Raw genomic sequence first — 20,963 nt, forward strand, 5'->3', positions numbered from 1 at the left:
GACTCTTTCCTTAAACAGAGGAGATGGAAGGAACCTTTAAATGTCACCTTTTACCTGCTCCAATGAGTTGTAAGAAGAGATCCCAGGGGAAAGGTATATTTTGCAGAACGATAAGTTATAGAAGGCAATGCAATGTGGGAGACAAAGTTATGTGAAAAATGATGAAGTGATTAATTATGGTATATCAATGAACACACCAATATATTCTGAGAAAATAATTTATTTTGTTTTACATCTTAAATGATATTAAAAGCTCTTAAGAGCAATCATTAAAGATATACTGAATTTGTTCCAATTGGAATTCCAATGACTGACTCTTTCCTTTAAAGAAAAAAAAAAAGCAAGAGAGCTAATCAGCAACTCCTCTTAAAGTTGCTCCTTAAACCTGGAACCAAAACACTTAAGGATACACCATGTTGAGTGACAGGTGGAAATCTTAGCCCTCCTTTATCCAAATTTAGTCTAAAATAGATTGACTATATTTATAGAGATCAAAAGACTTTGGATTGACAAGTGACCTACTTTTCCCTGCAGGCATTTAAAATTTTATTATTATTATTATTATTTTTTTTTTACAAAGAAAGTGTTTGATAGGGAAAGGAAACAGGAGAATGTTCCCATTAACTACTATTACACTGTGTCAAAATAGCCTCTGGATGGTAGTTAACATGAGTTTTGCAATGACAAATGGGCCCTTGAGGACACAGAAAATAACTTTAGCTGGAACAGAAAGAAAGCTAGGAAAATAAATATCAACATACATTCCTTCTCCTGCTTTCTTAGTGAGCTAATGGCTCAATTATCAATGAGGTCTAAGAACATGTACAGTTTCTTTCAGAGAATACCAATGTCTTTTGTAAGAATGATGTTTTTGGAAAGGCTAACATTACCATCTAAATTTGCTTTCATAATAATTCTTATGGAATTCCATTTTTGAGGACCCACAGTCATTTACTTGGTGTATTTTTCTTCTTCCACTCTTGCTGCTCACTCAGATATCACTACTCATTCATTGTCCTGTCTCTTGAAGTAGTACAAGTTGACACTAGATGAATAATAAAGCATTTACATCTGCTTTCTTTTGTTCAGAGAAACCCCAAGGTAAAGAACTTAAAGCTTCTTTTCCTTTTCTTACAGAATAGCTATGTACCCTACTAGCCCTTTCTCTGTCTTTATGTTCTCCCAACCTTTTGTCCTCACTTTGGGTATAAAAAACACAGATGGAAACTGTAGCTAAAGCAAGTACAAAACAAGATGATGCTATGGAGAAGGAAAACACTGGCCAGGTAGAGAGTCATTAGGTAGCCCTGTGAATTTGTTGAGTCTCCTGGGAGCCAGAAGCCAGGATACCTTCCTCACTCTTGTAACACAGGTCATTAAATACCAATCTCACATCTCTACCATGTTTAGTGCACCATAGGGATCTCAGGTAGCAGTGCCACAGACCAGTTGCCAGACATTATTTTACATTTTCTGCCCTGTCAGTTCATGCAGATGGTTTAATACTTGTTTAGGAGTCCATCTGCCTCTTGCTGATAGATATTTAATACCTAGTCCTGGAAGAGTCACTGAGATAAAGACCTTGGGTCTCATTACGAAACTCCCCATGATCATATAGTCGCGGCTCTTAATGTTATTACAAACTGCACACAAAAACATCACTTTTCATCAGGAATAACCACAGTCCTCAAATGGGCTCAGGCAACAAACCCCTTGATAGTCAACTAAGAATTGTAAACTTAGGTTGTGTCATACATATCCCATAGTCTTTATAAAGTATTGGCACAGGGCAGGTTGTCATCATTCTTCTTCAGGTTAGGTGAAGAGAGGGATATATTACAAAGTTGTAAGGAACCAATCCCTGATTTAGATCTTCCTCACCAACCTTTGGGTGATTAAAATTTCACTTATGGAATAAGTGTTTCTGGCTTGAATACTTATGATATAATCTTTTTAGTCTTATTTTATTAAAGTCAAAATATTTCCCCATTACCCACAGTAGATTAAAAAAAAAAATCAGTGTGTATTTACATCTAATTTCCTTTGACACGTTCTTTATCCAGTATCACCCATGCCGAAGGTTGAAAATTATAAAGAAAGAAGTTTGGCGAATTTGCTTTTGAGTAAGGTGATAACTTTCAAAATAAATTTTTGGCTTTGCTTTTTTTTTTTTTTTTTAAGTGCAACTGCTTTGAGGAATTAGCCAGAATGTTAGGCACTCTAATCCAGAAATACCATCCCATCAAAAATATCAGGAGTTATTTCTAACCACATTATATTCTTTTGACTGCCAAGCGATCTTGACAAGTCTAATGTCTGAGGAGGTGCCTATATGGTAATCCCAGCAATATTCTGGTGATAAGATTTTTGTAGGTTTATTGAGAAGGAAATACTTGTTGAGATGACTTTCATCATGCCATTCAGCTTCAATGTCATTTTCCTTGTCCTGTAGAATTCCTTTGAAGCATTCCTGGGTGAGGTTCAAAACCCGGAGGGGTGTGCCACCAAAAATGGCCGCATGGTAGTAGAAATCTCCCTGGCCAAAAGGGATGTATGCTGCAGACTCAGGCCTTCTCTCATAAGTGAACTCACTGGGATCTGCCTTATACCACCAGGCCTGTAGTTGAGCTACTGACTCCCCCAGAGTCTCTACCCCAAAATCATCCTTGAAGATCTGATCCACATCCATACAGAAGAGAAAGTCAACTTCATACTGGATGTGATTTATAATGTGTTCCCCAATGATCTTCATGCGCATCATACTAATATCCTGCCATCTCTTCTCTCTGTTGATTTCAAATACTTTGAATGTACGAAGGGGACCCAGCTTTATCCAAGGTATCTTAGAGTAGTCATCCACCATGATATAAAATATGACTCTCTGGCCAACCATGAAGTACTTCTCAGCAGATGTCATGAATTCCTCCAAATATCGATCAAGGTACCTATGAAACAAACCAGAAAAAAGTCAAGGTATCCTCTTAGATGATGATGATATGTTTTAGTGATGAGTCGTACTGAACCATATAAAAGTAATAGCTAGCATTTATATATTATTACATACACATATACATATGCTCTTTTATTTAGTCTTCTCAACAATTTGTGAAGGAGATGCTATTAGTTTAAACCCTTTTGTACTTCAGAAAACTGAGGTAGACAAAGGTTGTGACTTGTCAACAGTCACACAGCTAATAAGTGTCTGAAACAAGATGTGACATTCAGACTGTACCACCTAGCTGTCAACCGTATTCTCCTTCCCATTTTCTCTCACAACTGAAAGCATGGATGGACTTTGGATGAATAGTCTATCTAGTTATCTTAAGTATTTTGGTCTCCATGTTATAGTTTGTCACTGGCAAACTGGAATGCGACCAGAAGAATGACTGTGTTGATAAAGAATGCATCAAAAACTATGCCATATGAAAATCAATTAAAGAAATTGTGTATGCCTATATTAAACTGAAAATTGACAACCCATGTTATTGTTTTAGAATTCCAATTTATTATGTATTAATGGTCAGTCCACTATGTATTGGTTGCCCCCCCTCATTATTTGCACTCTCTTAAGCCTGTGACTTCAGTTGCCTATTGTGAAATTATATAATTGAAATTCAGTAACTTAATTATTGATTGAGAATTATTATTTAATCAGCATATCTAATCAGAATCAATATTTGTGAATCAAATTCAGAGTTAATTGCATAATTGCATAAGTAAAAATATAAGAGCTTGACTTTCTTATTCTTCTGAGATAAAATCCAATCATAAAAATTTAATTTGTGAGGTTTTGCTAATTGTGGAAGGTGGGGGAAGGAGAAAGATAAGTCAGTTTTGTGATAGAATGTTTGTCTACCATGAGATTTTCCAAAGGTTGTTAAGTCGTGGGATTTTGGTCTACCTGGCCAGGAACATGAGCAACCCTGATCTTCTTATGCACTACTGTCTCTGAAAAGCTAACTTATGGAAGAGGATAGCTCCGAATGGATTTTGTCAATGCATTCGTCTTAGGTAACAAGGCTTTAGTCTGTAGAATAGGCTGCTTACCTTCAAAGCACTATTGAAGGAATCATGAGGGCCTGATCCTACCATAACATGCAGAGGGAGAAGATATAAAGAGATGTGACACCTTTTGCTGAGCTATTTCTAACATCAACCAGTACCAAAAATACTCAAACCTCTTTAGGCTGGCTTTGCATAAAATGTTGAACCATGTGACTGTTGCTCTCTATAGTCAAATTGCTTATTTAATTCCAGTGAATACTGATCATTCCTAAGCATATTAATATGGTTTATAGAGTTGTAAGAATTATAAGATTCATTGGAGGCATGTCTCAAAGAATCAAAGGAGGAAATGTGAAATTGAAAATTGATTCCCTATTTTATTTCATATTATTTTAAATTTATTATGCATCAATAAGCAATCTATTATGTATTTGTTGGTCCTCTCATTATGTGACTTTGAAATCCCTTAAACTTGTAATTTCAGGTGTCTATTGTCAAATTATATAATTGAAATTCCATGATTTAATTACTGATTGAGAATTGTATCTAATTAAGTATATCTAATCAGAATCAATGTTTGTGTATCAAATTTGGACTCGATTATAATAGGTCTTATTAGTAAAATCTATAAAAGTTCCCTATTTCTGTGAGTTAAAATCCAACCACAAAATTTTTAATCTGTGATCTTTTGTTGAACAGGGGGAGAAAACAAGTCAATCTGGTGATAAGGTATTTGCCCATCACAAATGGTTCCTCATCTCTAATGAGGAACTACTGATATAAGCAGCCCCAACCAATCAGGAGTAAAATAAGTCTGTATAATCACTGTGTAAATGACATAAACAGTTGGTCTGATTGCTACATGAATCCTTGATTACTAAGAAGTCTTGAATTCAATTTCTTGGTATTTTCTAACCCAAACTAATAAATTGAACAACTTAGGAACTTTAAGACTCAGCTTCTCTTTTCCTCATCCCAGATTTTTATCATTACACTTAGGCTGAAGAAAAGAAAACTTAAAGAGGCAGGTTTCAACTATCAAGTTAAAATTCATTAAGAAAAAGCCACTGAACAAGTAAACATTTCTCAAAGGGGAAGAGGCTGCTTTTGGTGGTAGATATTCTTCAGTATCAATGAGGTTTTCAAGGGTTGGCTGAACGACCACTTCTAGAGGATGCTGCAGAAGTGGTCCTTATAATGACTAGGAAATTGAACTTGATGACCTTTGAGACACTTTCCAATATGAAATGCTAAGATTCTGATGATCTTAACCATCAGTACTACATTCTAAATAACTTCTTAAAAATAGAAAATCAATGATTTAATATAAACCTCAGTTCAGAGGACCAATAATTTTTCACATAGTTTATCCTGGAATAGTCTTTCTGAGTTCAGTATGTTCATTCATAAATTCTATTTTCTGTGTTTTTTTTTTTTTTTAAATCTGCAGTTTACTTACACTAGTTGTACTCCTTGTTCACCATGTAACTTCAAGCAAGTCATAGGCATAGGATTTAAGGGTGGGAGGCATGGAGAGAGAAGAGAGGAAGAGTACCTTAGCTGGTTAACCTCCTTCTTCCCCCCCTTCCACTCCCCACTTTATAGAAGAATCTGAGGTCTAGAAAGAGAAAAGTGAATTCCTCAAAGTCATACAATTTATGAGGAGCAAATCTGGAATTCTAAGTAGCAGAAAGAAAGCAGCATTTTAAGGCAAGCTGCCTTGCTTCAAGACCTAGCCTGAGCCCAAATTTTCTTACGATAAAATGAAAGTAGAAATCAATGGCTTAGCAGCAAAACCCAGTGAAAGAACTCTGGGAGATGCTTAAGAACCATTACATAGAATTCTCAATCCCTCTATTTTTGTCTGCCTGCATTTATGATTTCCTTCACAGGTTAATTGTAGATTATTTCAAAGTCTGATTCTTTTTGTACAGCAAAATAACTGGACATATATACATATATTGTATTTAACTTATACTTTAACATTTAACATGTATTGGTCAACCTGTCATCTGGGGGAAGGGGTTGGGGGAAGGAGGGGAAAAGTTGGAGCAAAAGGTTTTGCAATTGTCAATGCTGAAAAATTACCTATGCATATAACTTGTAAATAAAAAGCTGTAATAATAAAAAAAAGAAATCAATGGCTTCTACAGTCTAGGTTTGCACCATGCCTAGTACATTATCACACAATAGTAGGTACTTGACAAATGTTTATAGATTGACAAAGGTCCTTTCCAGATTAGAAAATATATATTTATTTTATTCTGAACTCAATTAAAAAAAACATTTCTATAACACAGTAGAACAAAAAAAGATGATTACACATAAAACTGCAAATCTATTATGTACAATTTGCTATTTCTTTTAAATATATGATAGTTATGTAAATTTTTTCCTTTTCTCCCCCATCCTCCATGGCTACCTTAGACACAAATATGTGTGTGTGTGTGTGTGTGTGTGTGTGTGTGTGTGTGTGTAAAATCATTCTATTTATCAATTCTTTCTTTGGATGCAGATGGTCTGCCTTTATAGGATCTGCTATAGTTAATTTGGTTATTTATAAGAGTCAAAATGACTTACTCCCTCAAAGTTGTTCTTAAAATAACATTAGTTTATACAATATCCTCTTGGTTCTGATCATTTAACTGTTCAGTATTTTGTGCAAGTCTATCCATGCTTTTCTAAGATCATTAAGCTCCAGATTTAAATCTATTAACCAATCATTTTTCATTCTCTATAAAACTTCAATTTCCTAATCTTTAAAATAGAAAGAATATATGTATACTCTATCTTACAATGTAACAAAGTAACTCTAAAAAATTAAATTTTAAGGACAGAGCTACAGTTATTTTGGGGGCCATGAACCATTAAATCAACTCTACCAATGTTCCCAAACAGGTTATGTCAATCTTTTTCCTAGGCCCAACACACCATTTCTAACTTTTTAGACTCTTCCTCTACCACTCCCAGAGAATAGGATTTTCCTCATTAGAATGTTTATTTTTCCTCCTGGGGTGGGTGAAGGGGGAGAAGAAAAGCACAGTCTGCTTTTGTACTTAAAACCAAGACCTATTAAAAAGGTCAAGGTCTCCCACTTCATCCAGGGCCATCTCCAGTAGTCCTGAACCCCTATGGCTCTGAAGGAGAAAATGAGGCTGATGACTTTGTATAGCTCACCCTCATTTAAATCCAATTCCCTTGTATGTAATGGCATGACTTCCCTGATATCATGATGCTCTTTTGAGAACAAAAAACAAACAATAATAGCAACAACATCTTAATAACCCCAGTGTGTTAAACCAGGCACAGAGCCAGTATGTAATAAATACTTTCATTCATCCATTTATTCATTATTGATCACCAGGGGACAACAATATACCAGGTGTCTATTACCTGAGTCTCCCACCTCAACTATTGTTCTTGTTCTGCTCCACATGAAAGGTCAATGCTTAAAGAATAGGAATGTTTATCTACCTTCACCTGGCACAGCTCTTAAGACTTAGGCAAAGGCCTATGTTGGCAACTTTATCAAATTTAGAAAATTAACATACCCAGGGGCCAAAATTCGGGTCTCTAAAAGACTTCAATGGGTCACAATACTGGATGACAGTGATAAAATTTAATAAAGGTAAATGTAAAATCTTGTATTTAATTTTAAAAAAAATCAACATTACAAGTACCAATTGAGAAAAGAGGAGTCAGACATGCTCATCTGAAAATGATATGTGGACTTTGGAAATGGATACAAGATGTCAGAATGAAAAGATCAAAGGAAATGGATGGATCATCTCTCATACCCTAGCCCTAAAACAAAACAGCTTAAAAATATATATATGCATCCTAAAAACCCACCAATACAATAATGATACAATAATATTCCATTATACTCACACACCACCATTTACTATTGATTTCCCAATTAATGGTCATTTACTTTGTTTTTGTGTCTTTATTATCTCTCTCTCTCTCTCTTTCTCTCTCTCACACACACACACACACACACACACACACACACACACACACATCTAATTAGTTGCTTTTTCTTTTTCTTTTTTCTTTCTTTCTTTCTTTTTTTTTTTAAATAACTTTTTATTGACAGAATCCATGCCAGGGTAATTTTTTACAACATTATCCCTTGCATTCACCTCTGTTCCGATTTTTCCCCTCCCTTCCTCCACCCCCTCCCCCAGATGGCAAGCAGTCCTTTACATGTTGAATAGGTTACAGTATATCCTAGATACAATATAGGATATATGTGTGCAGAACTGAACAGTTTTCTTGTTGCACAGGGAGAATTGGATTCAGAAAGTATCCCGGGAAGAAAAACAAACATGCAAGCAGTTTATATTCATTTCCCAGTGTTCTTTCTTTGGGTGTAGCTGCTTCTGTCCATCCTTGATCAATGGAAACTGAATTAGCTCTCTTTATCGAAGAGATCCACTTCCATCAGAATATATCCTCAAACAGTATCGTTGTTGAGATATATAATGATCTCCTGGTTCTGCTCATTTCACTCAGCATCAGTTCATGTAAGTCTCGCCAGTCATCTCTGTATTCATCCTGCCGGTCATTTCTTACAGAACAATAATATTCTATAACATTCCTATACCACAATTTACCCAGCCATTCTCCAATTGATGGGCATCCATTCATTTTCCAGCTTCTAGCCACTACAAACAGGGCTGCCACAAACATTTTGGCACATACAGGTCCCTTTCCCTTCTTTAGTATTTCTTTGGGGTATAGGCCCAGTAGTAGCACTGCTGGATCAAAGGGTATGCACAGTTTGATAACTTTTTGAGCATAGTTCCAAATCTCTCTCCAGAATGGCTGGATGTATTCACAATTCCACCAACAATGTATCAGTGTCCTGTTTTCCCACATCCCCTCCAACATTCCCTGTCACTCTAGCCAATCTGACAGGTGTGTAGTGGTATCTCAGAGTTGTCTTAATTTGCATTTCTCTGATTAATAATGATTTGGAGCATATTTTCATGTATATAAATAGTTTCAATTTCTTCATCTGAGAATTGTCTGTTCAGATCCTTTGACCATTTATCAATTGGAGAATGGTTTGATTTCTTATAAATTAGAGTCAATTCTCTATATATTTTGGAAATGAGGCCTTTATCAGAACTTTTGATTGTAAAAATGTTTTCCCAGTTTATTGTTTCCCTTCTAATCTTGTTTGCATTTGTTTTGTTTGTACAAAAACTTTTCAATTTGATATTATCAAAATTTTCTATTTTGTGGTCAATAGTGATCTCTAGTTCTTCTTTGGTCATAAACTCCTTCCTTTTCCACAGATCTGATAGGTAAACTATCCTATGCTCTTCCAATTTATTTATAGTCTCATTCTTTATGCCTAGGTCATGAACCCATTTTGACCTTATCTTGGTGTATGGTGTTAAGTATGGGTCAATGCCTAGTTTCTGCCATACTGATTTCCAATTTTCCTAGCAATTTTTGTCAAATAATGCATTCTTATCCCAAAAACTGGGGTCTTTGAATTTGTCAAACACTATATTATTAAAATTATTGGCTGTTTTGTCCTTTGAACCTAACCTATTCCATTGATCAACTAGTCTATTTCTTAGCCAATACCAGATGGTTTTAGTAACTGCTGCTTTATAATATGATTTTAGATCTGGTACAGCTAGGCCACCTTCATTTGATTTTTTTTTTTTTATTAATTCCCTTGAAATTCTTGACCTTTTGTTTTTCCATATGAACTTTGTTGTTATTTTTTCTAGGTCATCAAAGTAGTTTTTTGGGAGTCTGATTGGTATAGCGCTAAATAAATAGATTTAGGTAGTATTGTCATCTTTATTATATTTGCTCGCCCAATCCAAGAGCATTTGATATTTTTCCAGTTGGTTAAATCAGACTTAATTTGTGTGGAAAGTGTTTTGTAGTTTTGCTCATAAAGTTTCTGATTTTCCCTTGGCAGATAGATTCCTAAATATTTTATACAATCAGTAGTTACTTTAAATGGAATTTCTTTTTGTAACTCTAACTGTTGGGTTTTGTTAGTGATATATAAGAATGCTGATGACTTATGTGGGTTTATTTTGTATCCAGCAATTTTGCTGTAATTAGTTGCTTTTTCAAGAAGGAATAATCAAAGACATAGAAGCTGACAAAAAAAAATCTTGAATATGAATCTAGAATTATTTTTTCTATTAAAACTAAAAAGAATTTAGATAGCTGATAAGTAAAAAGATGTTGAGAAGTTCACAAAGAGCCATAGCTATTCCAATGAAGTATTGAACTAACAATTTCCTAAGAAAAAGGTAAGTATTTAAACAAGCATGGTAAAAAGAGCATGAGAACTATAAGCTAAAGTTTCAGAAGGATGTTTCAGGAAAAAAAGAGGGTCAGGAAAGAAGTAGAATAATTACAAAGTTATAATCCACTTTCTTTGAGAAAGAAATTCAAATTAAGGCAAATATGAGAAATTCAGCAAAACGACAGTAGAATCTTGTAAGCAAACAAGGAAACTAAGATACAAAGGAGTGGCAATCAAGTAAATGGAAAGATCAATCATTGTAATTGAATGTTGTGAAATAGTGTGTAATAATGACTATGCTTGGCCTTAAGAGGAGAAATGTAGAAATGCACCTGTCTGACCACTACCTTTCTTGGTAAAGATAAGGAAACTATGTATATATGTGGAAGGTTGAACAATGTCTGGTTTGTTTTGCTTAAGTGTTGTGTTTAAAAATCTTTATTATTAAAAAAAAAAAAGACTCATTGACAAGAAAGGGAAAAAGGCATATTCAAAAATTAATATTAATTAATAAAACTCATTTTATTAATAAAAATCAACTACATTAGTGATAGCAAAAGGCATCCATGAAAAATTTTTTAATAGATTGCAATCTTAATTATTGTCTTGTGGCAAATGTTATCTTTACATCTTCTTTAGGCTTATGGCACTGCCCTCTCCCCCCATTTATCACAATAGTTTTGGAATTTAAGCATGTTCTGGAGAACATCTTGTTAATTTTTTCTGTTTTTATTCCCCAGATGTTTTCCTCAGGTTGCTATGTCATGATCTTTCAAGTTGGTCAATAATTTGGATCTATATGCTTTCTGAACATTTGGAAAATTCAGTGATTTCTCAGGCTTTATTTGTAGCTGCCATGCATTGTGTACAATTCCATTTATATATTCTTAATATAGGAAATTTGTTTTCAATTAATTAGTCAATAAGTATTTATTAAGTATTTACTATGTTCCAGGTACTGAGTATAAAAATACAAAAGACAGTTGCTGCCCTTACTCATGAATATTACATTGGGGATATAACGTTTGAGATAAGCAAGTGCAGTTAAAAAATGTTAAAAGTATTAAGAAGCGGTAACATTTGGGCTGCAGTTTGAGTTAAATTACCAATCTCAAGAATTAGAAGTGAAGAGGGAGAGAAATGCAGATTTGCAGAATCACTAGAATAAAAGGCACAAAAGATAGAGAATATGTTTGGGAATAATAAACAGGCTACTTTGGTTGAAGCATTGAGCCTATGAGGGGAAGTAATATCATCAGCCTGGAGAATAAACTGGAGTCAGATTATAAAGAACTTTAAATGCCAAAGAGAGGATCCCACACATTCACATTTTGTATAACCAAGGCATCAGGGAATTGACAAAGCTTTCTGATCAAAGGACTGATCTGGTTACATCTCCATTTAGGAATATCAGTTTCATACCCAGATATTGGATTGTAGAAATGCAAGACTAGATGTAGGCAAACCAATTAGAAGACAAATTCAATAGTATAGGTGAGAAGTGATTAGAGTTTGGACTAGGGTTTATGACATTAGTAAAGATAAGGAGACTGATGTAAGAGGATGTAGAATAAACAAAACTTGATAACGGATTGGCTATAGGAATGACTGAAGGTGAACAGTCAAGGTTGTGGACTCCGATTACCACAAAGAAGTATGATAGGCCCTTTAATAGAAATAAGGAAGCTAGAAAGGATGGATTTAGGAGAAAAGATAATTTCTGTTTTCAAAATGGTGAGTTTCAGATGCCTATGTGATTGAAATGGAGATGTTAAATAGATATTTAGTGACTCAGAGCACAAATCTGGGAGAGTGTTGAGGTCTGAATTATAGATTTGGTAGGCATCTGCATAAATTCAATAAACATTTATCAAGCACCTACTATGTGCCAAGCATTGTTCTAAGAGCTTGGTATACAAAAAGAGGCAAAAGAAACTTTGTCCTTAAAGAGCTTACAATATAATGGGGGAGACAAAATGCAAACAAATATATGCAAAAGAAGTTCCCATACAGAATAAATGGGAAATAATTTAAAAAGAGAAAACAATAAAATGAGGAGAAAAGTAGGGGAGGCATAAATTTTAATTGGGATTTAAAAGGAAGTCCACAAGCTCAGTGGTGTGAGCAGAGCAAGGAAAACATTACCTTGCCCAGAGATAGCAGGTTTCCTATCAGAGTATGACAACAATGTAGGCATGAGCTTAAGAAGGCTTATAGGGGCATTGAGGAATGTTAGGGGAGAAAAGGCATGTTCTAGAGAAGTTGCAAAAAGGAAATTCATGGGCCTTGGTAATGGGGAAAGGGGTGAAAGAGGGTGAGGCATCCAGGATGACTTCTAGGTCATGAACTTGAAATACTAGAAGGATGGTTTGCCCACTAGAGTAAATAGGGAAGAAAGGAGTGGGAGGGCCTAAAGAGGGATGGGGAATGTCCAGCTCAAGGGCCATATAAAGCCAAAGAAATCATTTGTCAAGACATCTTCAGAAGATAAGGAGCTGAAAGCTAGGTATAGCAACCTCCCACTGTATAAGCTGATAATTTTGTATCATCTGTATTTGTATCACAGATGATGTGATAAATATCTAAATGACCCTTGGCAGAAAAAAGGTTCCCCATCTCTGGTTTAGGAAGAAAAATAATGAAATCATTCTCAGATATGTAGAGTTTAAAATGTCTACTAGAAATCCAGTTCGTGAACTCTGAAAGACAATGGGAAATGTGAGACTAGATGTCAGCAAAGGATTAAGGTCAAAAAGGTAAATCTGGAAAAAATTAACATGCAGATGGTAATTAAATACATTGGAGTAGATGAGATCATCAAATGAAGTAGTATGTATAGATAAAAGAGGACCTAGTACATAAACCTATGAGACCTATTTTTAGAAGGATCTCACACAGGAGACATAGAAGTGATATGTGATAATTGAATCCATGGGATCCCTAAAATCACTAAGGGAGAGGACACAGAGAGAGGAAAGAGACCAGAATGGAACACAGGGATACACATCAGTATTAGGGAATGGGTGATAGGAGATGATGCTGGGGTGATTTAATGAGTGAGGAAGGGGCTCACAAGAGATGGCTTCAATTTTTTCGATTTAAGAAGAAAGTGAGATCTGCTGAGAAGAAGCAATCAAGACAGAAATGGGCAGCAATGGTACAGATATTTGAGCATGAGAAATGTAATATTTTCATGGAGATAGAGTAAAATAGTTGGCATATGGAAGTGATGACCCAGTAAGGTTTGATCACATAAATCTGTAGTGGAATTAGTCAGCATTGCCATGGGCCAGCCTTCGGTAGCATTTGCCCAGCATGGGTGGAGAAGACAGATCATGAAACACAAGGTGAGATAATGGACATCAGGACAAAGTGGAAAGAGATTAAAGAGTCATTGGGCAATGTAATGTTTAACTGGTTAACTAAAAGATTGAGATTTTGAAAGGAGCAAAGTGAGGCCAGAACAGGGGTAGTGGCTCAGAAAAGCCAGGAAGGGTAGAATGACAATAGCTTTTAGTGGGTTAGAGAATGTAAGCCCTAAAGGTGAAGCAACAAGAAAGATGAAAAGCAAGTAAAAGAAGAATTTCAGAATTATATAGATTATGGAGGTAGAATAACCAGAGAGTCAGTTGTGAATATCTCAACTAAACACACACAAAGTTAAGAAAGAAGACTACAAAATTTGCCAATAAAATACAACCATTCATTTAAAGATGAATCCATCATAACATTAAAAAAGTATCTGGAGAAATAATATTGTCAATAAGGGGAAAATTTAAGAGTATCTGACCATGTCCTTAGATTCAGATAAAGCCCTTGATAAAATATTCCAATCATTTATGTTGTAAACATCTGGAAATATAAGATTAGAAGGACTTTTTCAATATGATACAAAGGATAGATAAAAGGTATCTCAAACATCTTTGTGCAACTTGAAGACACTAAAAAAGCTTTAAGCTGTTAAAGCTCAAAACCAAAATAAAACTTGGGACACCCTGTATTTGAAACTACAATCTAACCTTATATACAATAAAAAACAAATATCAAAGGAAGCCAATTAAGGAGACTTAAAAAGGGAAATTCATCCCCACCATTCTTACTTGTTAATATTGATAATGGATATGTAAAATTTTGTTAAATATGCAAAATGAATTACCTACATAATCTCTTTGAGCTTTGAAACAGACTTTTATGATTGATAATGTAGGGAAACATTCATTCACTGTTGGTTGGTTTGTAGACTGAAGCAAATATTTCAGAAAGCAACATAATAAGTCGAAAAATGTATCATACCTTTAAACCAGGAAATCCATTATTGGGATTTAATGTCTTAAAAATTCATAAGGAAAAAAGTAATTATCTATATGAAACTATTCAGAGATGTTTTATTTATATTATCAAAAACACACAATGTACATAATACAACAATTGGAGAATGGCTAGATTTGTGTGGGGGTGGGATGAGGTAGGGGTGGGGAAGTAAGGTTGGGAACTAGACCTATGATTGTTCTGGTAAAGAACCTATCACTATTCATGACTAACAACTGCTCAACAATTTAGAGATTTAGAAAGTTCCTTAAGACGGACTGAGAGAATAAGAAGATTTGACCATGTTACATAATACGTTTCAAAAGAAGAATCTGTATATAGGTCTTCCTGGCTGAGGCTTGCTCTCTACTCACAACTCTATATAGCTTCTGAGCTAAATGAATTATATAACATTAATTTAGCAGAATATCATGCTGCTGTTAAAATGAAAAATATCAAGTACATGGGGAAATACATCAAAATGTGTATGAAGTGATGCAGAAATCAGCAATTTCAGAACTGAATACACTAAAACTGTATTTTTAAGAAAAAAGAAAGAATATGAGCAAAGAATTTATTTATTCATATCTAGAAGGAGACATCCTATATGTTGTTCTTAAATCTAGGGGCTTAAAGTAAAAGATTTTCCTCTTATTTTCTATGTTGACGTGATTAAAAAAAAATAATCATCAACAAAAACAAGATTTGTAACCAAAAAAAAAAAAAAAAAAGATCTGGGGGTCTTAAAACTGAGTCAAATTATGATATGGCAATAGATGAAAACTAATGTAATTTTGGGCTACATGAAGGCATGCACAATGCCCAGAAGAAAGTCATTAGTTTTGCTCTACCTTGTCAGAACACATCTGGAATGCTGTGTTCCATTTTGGGTTCCACTTTAGGGAAGACACTGAAAATCTTAAAAGAATTCCTAGTGAATGATGATCAGGATGGTGAAGGGTCCCAAGTTCAGTTCATATGAATGTCAAAAGAAGGAACTAGAGATTTTTAACTTAAGAGAAGAAAAAAATTGAGAAGCAGGAAGGAAAGACATGACTTTTGTATTTCAGGACTGTCTCATGAAAGAGGTATTAAAATTTGCTTTGCAGAGAGCAGAACTGAGAGCAATGAGTAGATACCATGGAGAAATATATTTAGTCTTAATATAGATAAACACTTTCCAATCCAAAGATGGTTTTAGAGTTTAGTGCTTTACTTCCATGGAAATATGCAGATCGAGGCTAGATGATCATTTGCTGGTGACATTATAGAAGAGTTTCTGGTTCAACTATAGGTTGGACAAGCAGCCTTGAAAAGTACCTTCCAACTCAAGATTCTGTGACTTTGAACTCTTTATGAACCTGTCTCTTATTTTAAAATATAGGTCACAGAAAAAAATATAACTGGGAACATCTTCAGAATATAGAACAGTTTAGTTAAAAGAAGCAAAAGAAACCATCTAGTTCAACTTCTTCATTTTATTCATCCTGAATTTAATGAACACCAATAAAAGAGAACATTTCTATATACAAAATTGTATAGAAAAAGAGGACTGTACGCAAACGCACAAATAAACTATAAAAGTTTTTCTGTTTGATGAATCTTGTTGTAAATCTAAACATCTCAGAATTACTATAGTAAGAATGTAAATATGAAAAAAAACTTAAGTTATTTTTTCCTATTCTGTAATTGTGGCCACTAATAATTATATATTCATGTGAAAAATCTAGTCAATAAAGTTCCTCATTCTTTCTGGATAATTTAAGGATAATATACCTTCAAAGGGAGAATAAGACAAGTAGAAGATGTGATATGATAAAAATGTAAATTTTAAATTTTAATGGAGTAGTAAACTACTCCAAGAAAAAGCAACAAGATTAGATGTTTTCTCTAAGAACTAGAATATAGACACATAGATATGATTGGCTTTCAAATGTAGCTACCAAGGACAATGACAAAAGGATAAATATAAGGTTATCTCCATAAAGTTTGAACTTAATATCACTATGTGAAAACAAAACTTAAGAACATTCTTCCACAAAGGCTTTGAGAATGAAGTCAATTTGAAGATTTCTGAGAGAAAATGTTTCCAAGTATCAGATTACTTACATATCTATACAGACAGTTAAGACTCAAGATGACATAAGTTGATAAAATATAGTTTAATTTGCAATCTGACTTAGTTTACCTACAGAGTTGTCTTAAGTAAGTTTGTTCAACTTTTATGACATCGAAGGAAGCATGTAATTATAAATTTGTCTTGAAAAAAAAGCTTGTTGTGACACTTGTGACTCCATGTGTTCTTAAATGTCTGGGAAAATCTCCCTGTATTGTGTAGTGCAGTTGTTTTCTAGTGTCTATCTAAGTTCCCCTGACTTGGATCCCCTGATACTTTCCCAGTTTGATTCCTCTGATTATGGATTGCCAGAACTCTGATGTCTGTCATTCCTTAAAGGAATTCTATCAAACTTTTGACAAAGTGAGGAGTGAAGAAGATGCCTCCCTTGACTTGGATTATTTTAAACCTTAACCTAGTTATTTGCTTTTGCAATTGTGCTTCCTCTAGAAAAAGAATGTTGGGCTTAAAGCCCAAAAGGGAAGGAACTGTGGAAAAACCTTATGGTATTGTTTAAACCTAGCCCTGTATGACAAGAAAACAGATATATATATATATATATATATAGCTTAGAAACCAGAACATTATAATGTTCTAAGTTAAACATTGGCTCATGTCAACCCCAGAAAACTTCAGGAGATGCAAAGATTGATATTTAGAAGTACTAGTGAATTTCTGATTTCCTGGGTATGTTTTAATTAATCTATGTGAAGCTTAATTAATCTAGGTACATTATTTGGAAAACTTACTATGTATTAACCAATCAGTTACTATTTCTATTCTTTGCTCCTTTATTTGAATCCTATATAATGTGCAATTTTTAGAGGTTTAGGGGAGCAAGCCACCTATTTTAGGTCTCCCCTTTGTTAATAATTCCTCCCTAAAATATTTCAGTTAAGGAATTTTTTTGTTCTCTACTAACAATAATAAATTCAACATGTCAGGCAACTTGTATTTATTAAGCTGTCCTGTTTGTCTCTGAACTTCTACACTTTTCTGTACATTAAAAAAAACCCCAAACAAACAACTTCAATGACTCATTTTCTTGACATTATGGAAAGCTCCTCCTCCCCCTCAAATCACATCTCCTCCAATTAAAAAAAAAAATGACAAATTCAAACCTTATAATAAATAAGCATAGCCAAGTTAAAACAAAACAAAACCAACCCCTCCCCCCCACCCAAGACAGATATTTCCCCTATCCATGAAAGAATGTCACATTCTGAACCCCAAGTCCATCGTGCCTCTGTTAGGAGGTAAGGGTAGTGTGTTTTAACAACAGCTGGTAATTCAGCCTTTATGGAGTGGGGCCATGATCTTATTTTCACAGATGGAAACTGAGATCCAAAGGCAGGAAATGTCTTGCCCCCAGTCACATAGGAAGCTAGTGGCAGAATATTGTTTAAAACTATGGTCCCTTGCCATGGGCTCAGTTGACTCTACTAAGCTGATATGTATAGACTACCAAGGGAGTTAGGTCGCCAGGAACCACTGTGATCAGTTAAAGTCAAATCCACTTCAAAAGTAGAAATACAAATTTATATAATTTCAATGTCATGAAGAATATTAGAAAACTAGTACAAGCCACTTTCCCCTTACTGGCTGTATGATTTTAGGAGACTATTTGTCTTCTCTGGATCTAAGACTCTTCATCTAAAGAAGAAAAAGATTGAACTACAAGTTCTCTAAGGGTCTGTCCAGCTTCAAATTTTATGACCTAATGATAATAAGTCCTTTATAGTTCTAAATTCTATTATTGATGCGAGGATCTGTTCTAAGATTTTCTACTTTACTTGCTACATGAGCATAAGCAAGTTATTTCATCCCTCTGGGCCTCAATTTCAGAACTAGATAAAGTCTTATTTATAAAAGAGACTATATAGAGACCCGAGGATTCCTTCCAGTAACCTGACAACGTGAGCTTCAACCTAAAAGATGGATGAGTATACACAGAGAAAGCCAAGATTATGTTCAGTAAATACAGGAAAATCATTGTACCTAACTTCTCTTCCATCTCTAAAGGTTTATGACTATGTGAAAGTGATCCAAAAAGTTATGTCCCATCTTGATAATCTCAACATCTGTAGAACCAATGGATTCACTGAAGAAAGACATACACTGAACCTCTCACTCCTGTCTTGGTGCCATATTCCACAAGCTGCAGTTTCCTCTTGAGGCTGCCATTTGCAGATAAATTAGTAGTAGCATTACAGCTGAATACCACAAAATCCAATCGCAGTGAGTCAGGCTTATTTGTCATACATGCCAAAGGGGGATGTGGTCTGCTAGCAAATCAATCCATAGAAATCCTTTTGGGGAGAGGCAAATAGTCCATAGGTCATGGCTTAGGATCGCAGGATTAAGACCATTTAACTTTAGAAATCATCAAGTCCAACACTCTCATTTTAGAAAAGATTGATTTACGTCAGGGAAGTCAAATGACCTCCCCCCAAATAGCAAAACTTAGCAAATAGCAGAACTATTACAGTAGCTTCTGGTTGCTCTCCTGGCTTCCAGTATCTCTCTTTTCCAAAATGTCCTCATACAAGTGCCACATGGATATTCCTAAGGCCAAAGTCTGACAATATTACTCCCTTGCTCAAGATTTTTCAGTGGCTCCTCTTGTCTCTAGGAAAAAATACAAAACTTCTCAATTTGACATTTATCATCACTCAAGATCTGGCTCCAGCTTATCTTTCTTTATTATACTTATGGCTTACTATGCGTCATTTCAGGGTATATACTCTGTTCCAAATAAACTGACTTGTTGTTTCTTGGATACAATTCCAGTTCCCATTTCTACCTTTGTATAGGTATTCCCTTCTACTTCATGCCTAGAATCTACTTTTCCTCCTCGGGTCTTATTTGTCTTCCAAGGTTTGGCTTAACTCAACCAACAACATGGGCTCCATCATGGCTCCCTCTGCAGCCCCGACCATATCCTCACCCAACCCAAATTACTTTGTGTATATATATTTTGGATTTACATTCCTATGATTGTGTCACCCATCTCTGCTTAATTGCATATCCCTCCTTAAAGATAAGAATTACTTTTTATTGTTATTATTTTTTTGTATGCACAGCATCTGGAGGTCCCTAGCATATAGTAAACACTAAGTAATGCTAGCTGGATAAATAAATGAAGTTGGGATCCAAATCTGGGACCTCTGACTCCAAATCTAATTTCAGCTGTACCATGGTCTTCTCCATTGTTTAGGTCCCAGGGGACCTAAAGTTCCAAAAGAAAATGATGTGATTCAGTGTCCCAAATCACTATGGGATCTGACCTTTACAAATTAAGAACAGTTCAGGGCTGTGAACTGTTTCCAAAGAACCAGACAGGGATACCCCTCCCAACATTGTTAAGACTCCCTTTCCCCCCAAAAATGATGTTGTGGAAAATAATTTGACAGGGAACAATGAGTCTTACAGGAAAAATGGCAACAATATGTAGTAGAAAGAACACAGACCTCACAGTGAGCTTTAAATCCCAGAATATCCACTAACAGATTGTACGACCCTCATGAAGTCATTCTGAACTCTTAAGGCTTCAATTTCCTTATCAATAAAATCAAAGTGATGACACACATACTTCTTCCTTCACAGGATCATGAAGGAAATGATTTGTAAAATTTACAGACCCACTTTGTTGTTGTTGAGATGTTTCAATCATGTCCAACTCTTTGTGACCCTATTTGGGGTTTTCTTGGCAAAAATACTGGAGTGGTTTGCCATTTCCTTCTCTGGATCATTTTACAGATGAGGAAATAAATCATTACTATTATTAAAGGTGTGACAGTGAAATGACTATATTCATCATCAAATATCCAACTTGAGTCTTTAGCAATCAATTGACAAAAGATTACAGATTTCATCAGGTTATGCTGGGATTTGATAATATTGTATTAATGACTTTGACTAACAGTGCAGGTGTGGGAGACAGAATTATGTGAGGTATGCCTATATTAAAAAAATAGCAAGGCTTGTCTTTGTAAAGTGAGAGAGAGAGAGAGAGAGAGAGAGAGAGAGAGAGAGAGAATGAGAGAATGTGTTTATGACTGGCAAACAATTGACAGGGGATATTTGAGGAATGGAGTAATTGACAGAGGAATGGGAAGGAAGGATAATAAATCTTAGGGCTTTTTCCTTAGCTTCAGAAGTTTAAACCTGTCCCTCCCCCCAAATGAATAGAGCTAAGTCTCCTCCAAAAGATGTACAGCAGAGCCAACAGAAGAAAAATTGAAG

General features: G+C 34.9%; 1 protein-coding gene across 2 annotated transcripts in view; it reads right to left on the reverse strand.

Annotated features, from left to right (window-relative positions):
• Positions 1-204: 204 nt before the first annotated feature.
• Positions 205-20,963, reverse strand: part of GGTA1 (glycoprotein alpha-galactosyltransferase 1 (inactive)) — a 110,782-nt gene continuing 90,023 nt past the window's right edge. For both annotated transcript variants that reach the window (XM_051979554.1, XM_051979555.1), the window contains exon 7: positions 205-2,945. In XM_051979554.1, coding sequence (XP_051835514.1) covers positions 2,252-2,945 — 694 coding nt within the window. In that variant the 3' untranslated portion in view covers positions 205-2,251. The remainder of the gene's footprint in view (positions 2,946-20,963) is intronic.

Source organism: Antechinus flavipes, chromosome 2, assembly GCF_016432865.1.
Source record: "Antechinus flavipes isolate AdamAnt ecotype Samford, QLD, Australia chromosome 2, AdamAnt_v2, whole genome shotgun sequence".
NCBI classification, from domain to species: domain Eukaryota; kingdom Metazoa; phylum Chordata; class Mammalia; order Dasyuromorphia; family Dasyuridae; genus Antechinus; species Antechinus flavipes.